General features: G+C 43.9%; 1 protein-coding gene across 1 annotated transcript; it reads right to left on the bottom strand.

The window, feature by feature from the left end:
* Positions 1–9,664: 9,664 nt before the first annotated feature.
* LOC136527431 (serine/threonine-protein phosphatase 2A 65 kDa regulatory subunit A beta isoform-like) lies at positions 9,665–14,674 on the bottom strand. Its single transcript, XM_066520163.1, is given in 13 exon segments — positions 9,665–10,017; positions 10,113–10,179; positions 10,257–10,396; positions 10,992–11,084; positions 11,234–11,416; positions 11,594–11,698; positions 11,795–11,875; positions 11,959–12,100; positions 12,232–12,311; positions 12,513–12,625; positions 13,012–13,258; positions 14,281–14,640; positions 14,642–14,674. Coding segments are annotated over 13 exon segments (1,764 nt in total). The 3' UTR covers positions 9,665–9,897.
* Between the last annotated feature and the right edge of the window lie 351 nt (positions 14,675–15,025).

The raw sequence follows: 15,025 nt of genomic DNA, 5'->3' as shown, positions 1-15,025 counted from the left end.
GACCTCAACGTCGTGCAGTGCACAGAATGTCGCCATCAGGATAGTGGCTTCATCCTCATCATCGGCTTACGCCAGATGAGCCTGAGCCTTCTTCTCCTGCTTGCGATTTGGGCACTCCCATACCCAATGGCCTATCTTTCCGCAACATCGGCAAGCGTTGGGTCGACCTGCTTCTTCTCTGAAGAAGCCTTACTGTGACGCTTGCCATCACCACTGTGGCTAGAGGAGGCTACCTTCCTGGAGTTCCTCCGAGCAGCCCACTCCTCTTCCGTCAGCAGGAGTTTTCCGCTGTCCTTCGTTGCTGTCGTCTGCTCTAGGCGCTTATCCACTGCTCGCAGACGGCCTGTCACATCCTCAATAGTAAGGGTGGACAAGTTCAGCATCATCTCTATAGAGAGAGCGATCTAGATGTACTTTGCTGGCATAGAGTGGAGGTACTTGGAGACCGCCTCTTCTTCGTCGATGGTGACGCCATGACTCTTCAGCTTGCTGATGAGCATCTACATGCGGAGAGAAAAGTCCTCCACCGTATCACCATCCTTGAACTTAAGGTTGGTGTACTCCTGCTTCAGAAGCTAGGTCGTTGTCTTCTTTGTGCGGTCGGAACCGACACGTATTGCTGCAATAGCCTCCCACGCCTCCTTAGACGAGCTCTTCGCCCCCAAAGGTTCCCTGTACTCCATCGGTACAGCAGCGAGGATAGCCTCCAGCGCTGACATGTCATCTTCTTCTTTGTCGGCGTCCTTGTCAACAGCTTTCTAGAGCCGTCGGGCTCTAAGCTTGATCTTCATGGTCACCGACCACTCTCCATAGTTGGTGCGAGTCAGCGTCGGCCAACTGGTGCCGCTGACCTCCTGCACCGTGCGAACAACGACCTCTGGTCGTGGCTGGGCAGCTACAGCAGTGCCACTGCTGTCGCCCATCTCCGAATCGTCCGTCATCGCCAGCGGTCAGTCTGACGATGGCGCTTGTACGACTGTGATACCACTTGTTGGTCCACAGGATCACCGGCTCAGGTGAGTGAACCACTCATCAGTCTTACCGAGTACCTGCTAGTGTTGCTAAGCATCCACTAGCCGTGTCGACCACGAATAAGCGTTGTCCGTCTCCACATACTATGGGTGGAGCTAGAAGAAGAAGGGAGAACATAGCATGCACACATAGTACAAGACACCGGTGTTGGTCGAAGCTCTATCTGTGAGATGGTAAATCTGAACTCTCTTTATTGAGTTACCGTGGTAGTCTATTTATACAACTATATCCATCTAATCCTAGTACAGCGCACATGCTGTAACAGTAACTAGATAACATACAGGGCTGACTCTGCGTCGGCCACTGCATGTGCCTAGGGTGCTGCATGTGAGTAGTTCGGCGTCTGCATCTACAGCGACTACAGTATCACAGCAGGGAGCCTTTTCGACGTCGTTTTCCTCTTATCATGTTCACACATGGTAGCAGTTGATTATGTAACAAAGGGAGCATGGGAGAGGGAGGTGTGTTGCGTGGCAGGCAGGGAAGTAGGGACCAACGAGGCAACAGTAGAACAGCGAGCATGAGCTGTTCCCATCTTCTCCGGGTCTGATGCCAATTCTCTGGAAGGTTTCGCTTTCAGGTTACATTTCACTGCAATGTTCAGAACAAGTCATTAGCTCAGTTAAAACTATTAGTACATGTTCAGTTTTTTTTTTTTTTACTTTAAGCAGCAGGGTTAAAGTGCAGTCTCAGATTTTGTAACAAGGATAATATAATGTTTGAACAATGCTGAGTTAAACCCCTGAAGCGCATGCAACAAACCAGGGCCTTGTTTAGATACCCTCCAAATTCCAAGTTTTTTCACTCTCTCTCCATCACATCAATTTTTAGCCGCTTGTATGGAGTATTAAATGTAGGTAAAAAAATAACTAATTATATAGTTTAGTTGAAAATAACGAGATGAATCTTTTGAGCCTAGTTGGTCCACGATTGAACAATATTTATCAAATAAGACGAAAATGGTACTATTTATCGAGTTGAAAAAAGTTGCGATCTAAACATGGGCCAAGGAAGGAATACTGCTGTCAACTGTGAATCTGTGGTTGTGCAGATGCACAGAAGCCCTTATTTTGTGTCCCATCCCATCAGTTGGATCGGCAGCAGCAACAACATAACATACATGCAGGAACGCAGCTTTCTTCTGTGTGCCTGTGCTTTGGAAGTCACGGTCGGTGGAGATTTTGAGCGATGAACAGTGATGCATGGTTGGTTTCTCGTTTCGTTTCATTTCCCTCTGGGTTCAATTTTCTTCTGTGTAGTGCAGTGCAGCAAGAAACTGAAACTGAAACTGAAATAAATGGCCGGCGAGCTGTTGCAGTCCAGCGTACAGTGGATAACGCTGAGGTGCAGCAGCAGTTGTTAGTGGTGAAGCAGGTGAACAGTACCCGTACCGTAGTGTAGTGTGTACCTATATATCCTTTTTGTTCGTAGGGCGCGTTTAGATCCGAATTTTTTTAGGTTTTGGGTATTGTAGCACTTTCATTTGTATTTGGCAATTAGTGTCTAATTATGGACTAATTAGGTTCGAAAGTTTCGTCTCGCGATTTCTCACCCAACTATGCAATTAGTTTTTTTTTCCGTCTACATTTAGTACTCCATGCATGTGCCGTAAGATTCGATGTAACGGATACTGCGCAAAATTTTTTGGATTTTGGAGGGAACTAAACGGGGTCTTATTCATACATTGGTCCGTTTGCAACGAAGGAATCCAAAATACAGGAATAGAAAAAAACACATAAATAAGGTATGATGAAAAATAAAAAACTACGGAATTTCAAAACACAGGAATAGAAAATTTGGGCCGTTTGGAACACAGCAATTTATAACACGAGAATCATAAAATATGTGAGTATAAGTGTCATTATTAGTGCTAAATGATAGTAATATTTTAGTTGCGCATTTTTTTCGCCCTTGTTTAGTTGGAACCCAAATTTCAAAAAGTTGCTACAGTACCTGTCACATCGAATGTTTGCGGCCCGTGTATGGAGCATTAAATGTAGACGAAAAGAAAAACTAATTGCACAGTTTGGTAGGAAATTGCGAGACGAACGTTTTAAGCCTAATTAGTCCATGTTTAAATACTATTTACCAAATAAAAACGAACATGCTACAGTCCAAATTTCTCCAACTAAACAAGGCTTCATGACTATCTTACGCATGGGCCCGCAGGTCCATGTCCTTGCTTATCCACCGTATGAATATGATGGAGCCAAATAAAAAATCCAGCAGCCTTCTCTCTCCTTATCCTTTTCTAGAAAAAGGGCCAGTTTAGTTCCAAAATTTTTGGTAAAATGGACACTGTAGCATTTTCGTTGTTATTTGGCAAATAGTGTCTAATCATAGTCTAATTAGGCTTAAAAGATTCGTCTTGTGGATTTCGTCTAAACTGTATAATTAGTTTTATTTTTTATTTATATTTAATACTTCATGCATGCGTCTAAAGATTCGATGTGACGAAGAATATGAAAAATTTTACAAAATTTTTGGGAACTAAACTGGGCCCAAGGCTCCGAGCGGATGCGACCAGGCGCTGGTGAGGCCAAGGGACGGCGGAGCGGTGCAGCGGCCAAGCGGGGCACGAGCGGCGCAGTGAAGCGTTCGAGCGGGAGCGGCGCAGGCAGCCCCGGTGCCGGCGAGGCCTGGAGCGGCATGAGCGAGCCGAACATCGGCGAGATCTGGAGCGGCGCAGCGGGACGGGACCGCAGGAGTGCGGCCAGGCAAACACTCGTCCGCGCTCCATGCGAGCGCTCTCTCGCGCGCGCGCGAGCGCCTCAGTCTTCCGCGAAAACTTTGGCCAAGAGTGGATGTAAAAATTCCTGAGCGAAGGAAACCTTCCGAGAGGAACGGGAAGTTCGTTCCTTCGTTCCAAACGGTAGGTGACGTCAGCAAAATACAGGTTTAGCAATCCTTTAAAATTTCTTTGAAAATGCTTCGTTCCAAGCATGCCCTCACGGTGTGTGTACTACGCGTGCACTGTCTATGTGGAGTGGAAACTGTATGCATATGGGATGGATTGATTGAACCCATCATAGAATCCGTGATGGGTATCTACTATCTATCTACTGCCTCTTCCTCTTTCTCTCTCTTTCCTAATGAACAAGGCATGATGGAAGGAACATATGGCGTCCAAAAAGTGCTGTGTGTGTACAACGTGGCCATGGCACATATATGTACGTGCCCATGCATGCCATGGAACTTAAAAGTATCCGTCCTGCTAGCTCGTTGGTTTCTGTAGCCCGGCTGGTTTACTGTGAGAGAAAAACACTGTTGATTGAGTGATAAGTCCTGGCTGAAACCAGACAGGCTGATTGATGGCATTGACCAAGATCTGAGAGCATGTGGCACACACTACATACGGTACGGGCATATGTGATGTATCTACACACCCAACTCAAGGAGCAAGGGCCGTTCTTGACTTTCAGCCTGTTCGTTTCGACTGAATTGGCTTATAAGTCATGATTAAAAGTACTGCTGACTGATTTGGTGTAAGAGAAAAATATTGTTCAAGCCGTGAATTATAAGCCAAATACGAGCGAATAAGCCGAAACGAACATGCTGTTTCTTTCTTGCTATGATTTATTTGTGACCACTGCAACTTGGCAGCGTCCCACTATTATTATATCCTTATATTGGCTCCGTTCGTGTGCCCTTAAATCCGGTTTGATCCGCTTTTTTCATTCGGAACAATGTTTTCCTCTCACAAATTCCTCCAGATTCCTTCAAACGAACGGGGCCATTATCCATAAACTAAGACAGAAATAAGCAAGCAAGCAAGCTACTCCAGTCGTGTACAAAGAGAATGAGCCACAACATGGACCACACCTGCATTGCATGCACCAGCCCCTCATATCTGATCCAGCCATGCACACACAATGACACAATGCAGGCTGCCCACAGGTATAAGAAGTAATTAAAAGAGAACTAAGCCTTGCGCTACACCAAGCAAAGCATGCAGTCAGTGAGTGAAAGAGGTAACATCTGCTATATCCCAGCCTGTGAGGGGATGATCTCCAAGAGGCAGTGTGCCTCTAGGAAGGGCAAGGGCGCAGTGGTACTGTGATGGCCCGTTACTGGGTCCAGTGGGCATATTATTGCTGGCACAGACCATGTGATGTGAGGGAAGGAGGGGCGGGGGGCTCAGGGCCAGCCAGCGTGATGATGGCAGCCCCAGAACTGGGGGGAGCTAGAGGAGAGGAAAAGTTTGTTACTCCAATCACTTGCACTGCTGAGATACAGGTAAAGCCTGTATTGCTTTGGTCCATGAAAAGTTGCAAGAACACATGCCTACATTTGCAAATGGAACATTTACCAAACTCCACTAATTCAGCAAAAAGGTCCTGTGTGTGTATATATATATGTATATGGTTACAGTGACACATTTTGTGTCAGTTTGTCCTATACATACAACACACAGAAGACAGAACTGCTTCTGCTCTGCTGTGCATCTCTCTCTCTCTCATTAACACACGGAGCTAACCTTTAATCAAACCGTCTCGTCCCTAATGGAATGAACCCCACCGATTCAGCTAAAAGGACCCTGTGTAGCATGTTTCAGCTGTACTGTTGAGCTCTCTGGTCTCAACCTTTGCAGCTATCCTTGGTCCTACAGCGTGAACTGTCCATCTCCTACCGATCTAGTGTAGCATGTTTCAGCACGTCTAGTGTAGCATCCACCAGTGCCCTGCCTGCCTCGCGCCACGTTTACCTTGGCTTCTGGAGTCGCAGCAGGCCGGATGAGTAGTAATGTCCGAGTAGAGGTAGTATGGCAGGGTAGGGCGTGTGCGCCACGTTCGTTTGGCTCCGTGATTAGAAATACTGTTGACTAATTTATTGTGAGAAAAAAATACTATATGTTAACTGAAAAAGTATAGCTTATAAGCACGCGAACGGTGACTAGCAGAGGAGGGGCACTCACTCGGTTGCACGGCCGGCCGGCCCCAATTCGAAGAGAGAGAGAGAGGTCGATCAGAGGTGTCTTTCGATTTCATCTCTCGATGCGTGCAAGGAATTCAGAGCGAGCAGTGAAGTGAAAGGAGAAGATGAAGAAGAAGAAGAGAAGAGGAGTGCAGGTGCAGCAGCCATGGCCGGATGGACGTGAAGGTGAGGCACACTACCCATCGGTGCCTCCGTGTACGCTGTACTACTACGCTCGACCCATCATGGCTGGGGAGGCCTGGAGCAACAGAGACCCGTGCCTGCTTCCATGGATGATGGATGGCGGATGGCGGATGTTGCAGCAGCAGCAGCAGCAGCAGCAGCATGTGAACGATGGACGTGAGACATGTGACATGTCCTCGCTCCGGCGTGTGTGTTTGTGCGATCTCAGCTACTAGCCTCCTAGGAGAAGTAGCTGTGGGATGTGAGGTTTTTATTATTAGGTAGAGTAGACAGTAGACAGTAGGCAGTAGGGTTGCGTAGCGGAAAGCGGCGTCACCTCGGCCTGCGCCACGGTCGGCGCCGTGAAGATGGGCGAGAAGGAGATGCACACACTTGACACTTCACCCTTGTACTACTGATGAACCAAGTCTTTTCAGCGTAAGCCCTTGTTTAGTTGGCCAGAGTTGGCGCCGCCGGATTTCCTGCTGCGTACTGTAGCATTTCGTTTGTATTTGGTAATAATTGTCCAATCGTTGACTAATTAGGCTCAAAACGTTCGTCTCGCAAAGTACAACCAAACTGTGCAATTAGTTTTTGATTTCATCAACATTTAGTACTCTATGCATGTACCGCAAGTTTGATGTGACGGAGAATCTTCTTTTTACATAGTGTTAAAGTTGAGAATTTGGGACCACCTAAACACACCCTAATAGTGCATCTGTCCAGTGTTGAGAGTGTTCTGTATTGCAAGTTCCTCTAGGGTTCTTCTTCTTTTTGTCCTTCCTAATTAATGATATAATATATAACTATAAGGAACATGAATCATTTCAAGGTAAGGTAATTTGATGACTCGTGTTATGCTACTAGCAGTAGTAGCCCATGCATGTTGTCTGCTGCTGAAGTAAGCTAGTCCAACGAACTGAAGTTTATGCGACTAACATTCAGTCACGTGCTGTTGGATACATGGACTATTAAAAACGCAAGGGAGTAATTAACGACTGTTGAGCTTCGCTAATTTTTTTTGGAAAGGTTTGCTACTAAAATTTACTACTTCACTTTTTTAATTCATTTGGATGACGTGGAACTAGATTTTGTATAGATGACCAATGTTTGGTGCCAGGAGGCCGGCGCAGATGTTTTGTCAACGCGCGCGGCTGCAAACTGTGATGAGTGATGGGCAAGCGCTAAGCGATGGATCGGAGCATGGGCAAATCGCAAATCCCAGATCCGATTGGCGGCGAGGGCGAGTCTGCTGATGCCTGCCCTGATGAATCCACCCACCCACCGGACCACCACTTGGGTCCCGGGATCGGGCACTCCACGGCGAGCAGCAGATCAGCGGCATGTTTGCTTCGTCGTAAACGGTCGTAAATTTTCAGCCAGAACCGTATTTTTTTCTTATACCAAATTAGCCAGTAGTAATAATCTGCTCCCGCCGAACAGGCTGCACATCAGATCGTCGCAGGAACAAAAGAACATTCGGGGACCCAAAATGGCGGGGGCCAGCCACCACACCACATGCTACACTGCGAATGCCGTACGCTACGTACCGATGCATTGCAGACCAGCTCATCAATCACACCCCACACCCCTCTCAAATACTGATCGATGCAGACATGTGGCTTATTAGTCCGTTTCACCTAAACGAGAATCCTAAGCCATGACTGCATTCACGCTGGTGATGATATGCTGTCAGAGCTAGCATTGCTCTAGCTTCGACGTTGACTTGTCGCTTAGCACTTGTATCATCACCGTGCGATGCATGCCAGGAGGAGGAGGAGGACATGGATGCCCGTCGTTGCTCTCCTGACTAAAAACTCCGGCGACCTGCTCCGTCCTCCGAGACACTGCCGGCAGTTGTCTGTCATGTCACCTGTTGCCGTGCATTGCCTGTTGGGCTGCCCTGCCAGATCAGATCGATCTCACTCGCATAGTTGCATCACAGCCAGAGCCAGGATCAGGAGGCCTGCCTGGCCATGGCCAACGCGAGGAAAGCCTTGGACTTGGACCGGTGTCCGCTGGCGGGCCGCTCAATTATCATCGTCAGCATTCAACAGGCAGGCAGTCACCATACGCCGTCAGCTCGGATCGAATTCCTCGTTCCATTTCTCCAGCTCGTCCCATTCGCTCTTGGATCGATCTGCAGGCTTGGCCTCATCGCCGCCATCGCGTTCTTCGAGTCCTCGCTCCTACCTCAGAGGTCGCAGCTGAAGATATAAGGTTAGAAACGGGGTTAACTGCTTTGTATATATGACGACGACATTCTCAAGTTTCACTGGGAATTACAGCAACTACTAAAAGTATGTTTGTGCTGCTATTTTAACAGCGACAAAATTCAGAACAAATGAATCTAAAGTTCAGGCTGCTTAAAAACGTACCTACCTGATTTGCTTTAATAGTAAGAATATTCTTCTATGCTACATATACAACCACCGCGATCAGATCAAGTGTAGTAGTTATCAGGAGAAACCCTGGAGCAACTTACTCCGTACTCGACAATTCGAATGCTTGTCCTTTGAGCTGAGCCTGACTTTTCAGAAGTAGCCTCCGCACATTTGGATCTGGTAACTGGCACATTATATTCTTTTCACCTGTTTGTTTATCGGATAGCAAAGACAGTGGCGTTCAAGATATATAGAGAAACATAACAAGGCAGCATATGTGTAATGACGAGAAAATAAGTGCTCAGCACTCCACCAATGATCCCAAGGCCCATTTACCTACTCCTGACTGACTCATTAACTGACTAATACAGTAACAGAACAGGGTAATAATGATACTACAATGTACATGTTCAGTTTTGCTTTATTTTATTTTAAGCAGCAGGTTAAAATGCAGTCTCTAAGATTTTGCAGTAACGAGGATAATGTAATGTCATGAACAATGCTGGTTAAAAGAGTGGAGTACGAGTACTCCAGTATCCTGAACCGCAACAACAGCTACAGTGCGCTGCGCACAACCAAGGAAAGCAATACTGCTGTCCTGCAACTGTGATGTGCAGACGCACAGAAGCCCTTATTTTGTGTAAGATCACAGGTCCCATCCCAATCCCATCAGTTGTATTGGATCGGCAACAACCAACAACATACATGCAGGATGCAGCTTTTGTCTCCTCCTTCCTGTGGCTGTGCCTGGCCTGCACACAAAACCACGGCCGGGGAGATCCTCAACGATGAACAGTGATGCATGCATGACGCATGGTTTCTCATTTCATTTCAATTTCTTCTACACCTTGTTCTGTGCAAGAAACTGAGACTGAAACTGAAATAAATGGCCGGCAGGCAGCCCGGTGGGCTGTTGCAGTCGTGGATAATGCAGAGGTGCAGTAGAGAGTGGTGAGCAGGTGAACAGTACCGTACAGATCCTTGCATAATGAAGCTGTGTATTCAAGATTCAAATAGTAGTGACCAAAGTGGTCGAAGACGATCATGCGTTGGAAAACCAACTAGCAACGAATGAATTATGTAGTTTGTTCAACTACTTGGGAGAGAATCTCGAAAGTGCAAGGCTCAAGCATCAAACTGGACAAGACAAAGACAGTAAAGTTCAAACTGCCTTGTAAACACACATAGTAACGTGATGTGTCTTGCTCAATTATACAACATTAATAACACAACGAACAAGGGATCAGGACCGTCCATTTATCAGCAAGGCAATGTTGATCTGTTACTGAGGCTAGACGGAACTCTTCAATCTAAAGGCCAAATTACAGGTAATCCAAAATTGGACTATTAAACATCAAACTCTAAATACTTAACACAAGACTAGTTAGCTTGACACCATCATTTGATCGCACGCCTGCAGTGCCTGATTTGCATAGTATCTTACATCGACATCAGGGTCCTCACTGAGCTCAACCAGGCATGGTTTCACGGTCTTCTCCACAACCTGCAGAGTAAGCATTGATGATATTCCCCAATAACACGGAATACAAAAGTAGCACTTTAAAAATGGTAACATGCAAAATAACCAGAGGAACTCACAGATTGATCAAGGATCGGTATAAGTGACTGTAGTACTTTTGCAACATTGAACTTGATGTTAGGAACCCTGAAAATTTTAGACCGTGTTATTGAGACCCTGACAGGTTAAGATTTTTCTTAACATTCTAGTCAGTAGTCACTCACCTGTCCTTTGAAGAATTAATGACGACTGGAAGCAGCTTTTGACAAGTGATTTCTGCACCCATGACAGGAGCTAGCAAGGAGATAGCCTGCAGAATCGTCATGCGGTACAAATAGTGTGGATTGTTGATCTTCTCCAGCACCTGGGAAAACAAACAAGTGATTGTAAGAGCAACCGCAGTGTCTCTCCAATGCTGACTGACATGGGTCCCCGATGCTTAAAATCTTTGCTCACAATGTGTATTGGATGCCTGGACATGTCTTTGAACAACATGGGACCCAGAACAATTGTTGTGCAAGTGAGTATCATTTTTTTTTAATCTTCAAGCCTCGATGCTTTCTTCAAGTGTCGATGACTGAAAAATTTAACAAGGCATCGGCTTTGCAGTGTTGAAAATGATTCCTGGATGTTCTCTCCTAATTGAAGCATCAGTTTTTTGCACACTGCAGGTGCTCTAAGACTAGGAGAAACTCCATGCCATAAAAACGAGAACTTTTTTAGCGCATTTCCTAAATTTTAGCTACCCGTCGCTGGATACCAGGATAATAATGTGCAGCAGCATGTTTAATTTTTGGGGTGGACAATTCTTTTGGATATAATAATCAATTTTACTCGTCTTTTGGAGATAATTAACATTTACAAAGGTTGTAGCTACTGCTGATAAATAAATTAGCATCAAGGATTATATTATGCACAGTTGTAGGAAATAGAAGGTATTGAGATAGTAGATAAATAACCTGAGGAATTATATGCTGCATTGCCCACTCTGGACCGAACTCTTCTGCAAGGCGCTTCAAGTTGTTAGCGGCAGCATCTCTGATTGAAAAGACCTGAAATCCAAATTTTCGGTTAGTCAATCTAACGATTAGTCAATACATCACAAAGTCCTATATGCACTCAAGGATATAAGATAAGAGGGAAAGATGCTGGAGACAGCCCTATAGAGTTACTGTTTTGACATAACCCTAATGATACAAACCTTATCTTCCAACCATTGCATGCAGAGTGCCCCCAGCTTGTCATCAAAAAACCCAACACCTAGCTGACTCGCCAACAATGGGATGTACTCAATTATTGCAAGCCGGACTCTCCAGTGCCTATCCTCTGCAAGTTCTACGATGGCTGGTAGCAGTGATTGAGATAGCAAGTCAATTCCAATAACCTGAAAGATCAAAAGAAAAATCACCAATCATCAGATAATTTCGAAGAGAAAGGCAAGGCCTTCAAGGACAGCAACTTAAAAAAAATCCAACATACTAATAGCTGGTAAAAGAAGACTTTAAAAATCCAAAACAGAAAAGAAAAGGCAAATAAATCCAGTAGCAAAAATGTTACTGACCTGATTAACTTGATCAAGTTTGCTGATTATGTTAAGTCGAACATCAGGAAATTCATCCTTCAGCAAAGAGAGAAAAATTGGAAGAAGCTGTTCAATGGTAGCATCCTGCCAAAAAAACAGGTATTAAGATCAGCTTACATGGAATGCCAACAGTTGTCAACACTATATTCTGGAAACATATGTCTGCATCACTGATATCACCTTTCCCAGTACAGGAGCCATTCCCATAATGACTGAGGCTAAAGCTGAACGGACATGCTGGGATGAATCTGATGACAATTCCTGTAAATGCAATCGGCATTAGTTATGTCACTCAGAAGAAAAATAGCAACGAAATGGTGTTCAATAATTGCTTTGCCCCCCACCTTAACGCACGGAAGAATATGTTGGATTGAAATCTGTGGATTTAATATGCGACAGAACTTAGTTACTTTTCCAGCAGCTGCTATCCGCACTTCAGCCTCATTATCACGAAGGAGACGAACATATGCAGGCACCAAATCAGCTCTAATCCCAAAAACAGAGAAATACAATTAATCCAGTTGAAAAGGTTATGGGTTTACATGATACTCAAGAATTCAGATACATGTTTTACAACCCTGTAATAATTGGTTGAATTCAGCTAGGACAAATAATACCTTGTAGGCTCAGGGCCAACAGCCTCACATAGCTCATATAATTGATTGGCGACCATATAACGAACACGCCATGATTTATCCTAAACAAAGCGAGTATAAGCAAGTAGCATTTATCAGTGGTGATGCACTCACTGAACTGCAATAAGTTGAAAAACTAAGAGGTGACTCCAAGAAATTATCAAGCTGTAGCAACTACAAACATGTCTTCCAATAATTTATCCAGACAAAGAAAGCAAATTACTTGCTGCAAAATGTATGGGTCCAACATGGGAGCAATGTACCTGGGAGAAATTGACAATGACTGGAAGAATGTGTGCTACACAATCTTGTGGTTCCAATAATTTACCAAGAGCAGCACAACCTTCAACAGCCAACAAACGCACTGAATCTTGATCTGAAAATAAAGACCACGACGTTTTAGACAGTCCTGATGGTGTCCCAAATGCGTATGACTATGCAAACACTAACTCAATGATTCAAGCATGAATAAATTCTTAAACACAGGTAGATTTTAGGTCTGCTGTAGTGCGCCTTTCAGAGAAAATTTTGGCTTTAAGATTCAAGCATTACAAAAAAACTTCCAAGTTTATAACTCCTTTTTTTTGCCACAAAAGAGAAAAATGTTTAAAATTCTCTTTCAATTTTCAGGCCCCAAGGATGATCAGAGAAGCATATGGAAAACTATTTAGAGAAAAATGATACACAAACAGTTATCTCAAACAAGAAAGACAAGAAACAGGACATAATCACTGCAAGAACCAAGAAACAAATGAAGTGTACCATCTTGGGTTAAATCATCAAATATCGACATTATTTCTGTCTTCAAATGATTCTGTTCAACTGTGGCTGCAAACTTTCCAAGATTTGATGCAGCTGCTCTTCTGACCATAGGCATGTCATCCTGACATAACTGACCATAGATAGTCCTCAATTCTGTTTTCAATTGGTCCGACGCACTTGGATAGGCTATGTGGAAAAGACCACAGGACGATACACGAGCTGTAAACCACTCACCAGCAGCTAGCCTCTGAACAGAGTAAAACATGGATAATTCAAATTGATGGATGGACATATAGGTACTAGTAGAACATAACATGAAATAACATGCACGAATTACTTCTAACAATAAACACTGAATGTTAAACAAAATGAATCGGTAAAACCGTATTAGTATGAAAATCTGCACAAATAAGAGATCAAATAGAAAGTGGCACAATGGCATGTAGTATGGCATCGTGTGGTGCCATAGCAGGAGATCCTATACTCAGAAAATGATGCATCCTAATCAATCAATGTTAAGCATGTATAATTTGGCATTTGAAGTTCAAGCAATTGCAAAACTACAACAGAGAAATATTAGAGTATCAAACTACAACAGAGAAATATTAGAGTATCAGTTGATAGGGCACATGGTACAGCAAGCAAAGCACTGACTGCATGTCGAAAAATGCTGCTTGACTCAACAGTTAGTAGGTCTAATGTCACATCCTGGATTAGGGAGACGTGCAGAACATGGGGGTTTGATGGTACAAGAGTGAATGGACGCCAAACCAAACACTTGATATTTGGCACGCCAAGGATGGTGACGCCCAATCTCAAGGCCCAAGAGTAGATGAGGATCTCTAATGATAATTCTTGCTTGCCTTTGATTTATCGTATCCTTATATAGAGAGGCTTACTTGATGCCTAAGCGAGGTGGCAATCTTATTTGTAATCCTAAACCCAATGGGCCTCTCATACTGCCAATCTGACCTATGTGGCCTAGCTGACTGCCTATGACATCTAACAAATTGATGAAGCCTATCAGTACAACACATTAAATTACTAAAGCATGGGAAGTGGGAAAAATAAATGCCACATCCTAAGCAGTGAACCTAGCCATGTATAAGGTAAAGGAAAATTAGATGAATAGTGCATGTGACATGAAATATAATGTTGATTGTTTGGTCCAACAAAAGCACATCCACAAATACTAAATGCAGTAACAATGGCAGCATATTTATTTACAATAACATTACACCAAATACTTTCTATAAATGAACCTCTTACCTTTACTACTGGAATAAACCAGTCGACAATGTCAGATTCCTTCATTTGTGCACCAATACGGCACAGAGATTCAACTGCCTTATCACGGACACAAGTTTCCTCCACTGTACACAATGTCTCCAAAGGTGGAAGCAAAACATGAGCATGTTCTACACCCCCAACATAAGGAATGAACACACCCAATTCCTCAGCCATTGCAAGAAGAACCTCGTCTTCATCGTCATTGTTTTCACTAAGAAAGGGAATCAGTTCCTTCCTGGTTCTTTCTTCTCCAAGAGCCCGTGCAATTGTCGAAAGTCTTCTAATGGAGTTTAGACGCAACTGAATGTCCTCATTCTTAAGCTCGTCAATCAGTACAGCTAATTGGATACAGAGGCTCATCAATCATAGCCATCGGGTATATCAAGGATTTCTGGATTGTTAAATTTGGAAACAACATTAGGAGCTTCGTATAATTATATAAATTCCTAAGAAAAAAAAAACTTAAGACAACTTTGGTTGCATAAACAAATAGAAGCAAATTAGAAAGGAACATTTGGATAAAATATACAAAAATCAGATCTCTGATGGCATAACCAAAGAAGAAGAACCAAACTATTGCAAATTTACAACTAAAAGCTCCCTGGGATTGACTTGCTTGAACAACACAAGAATACTACCGTGATACACTGATACATATGATCTAAATAAAACCTAACCAATTCAAGAATCATGTTGACAAGTAGAACATCACAATTTCACAAAT

Source organism: Miscanthus floridulus, chromosome 19 (genome assembly GCF_019320115.1).
Source record: "Miscanthus floridulus cultivar M001 chromosome 19, ASM1932011v1, whole genome shotgun sequence".
Taxonomy (NCBI): Eukaryota; Viridiplantae; Streptophyta; class Magnoliopsida; order Poales; family Poaceae; genus Miscanthus; species Miscanthus floridulus.
The sequence above is the reverse complement of the archived record's forward strand: the minus strand, read 5'-3'. Positions and strand labels throughout refer to the sequence as shown.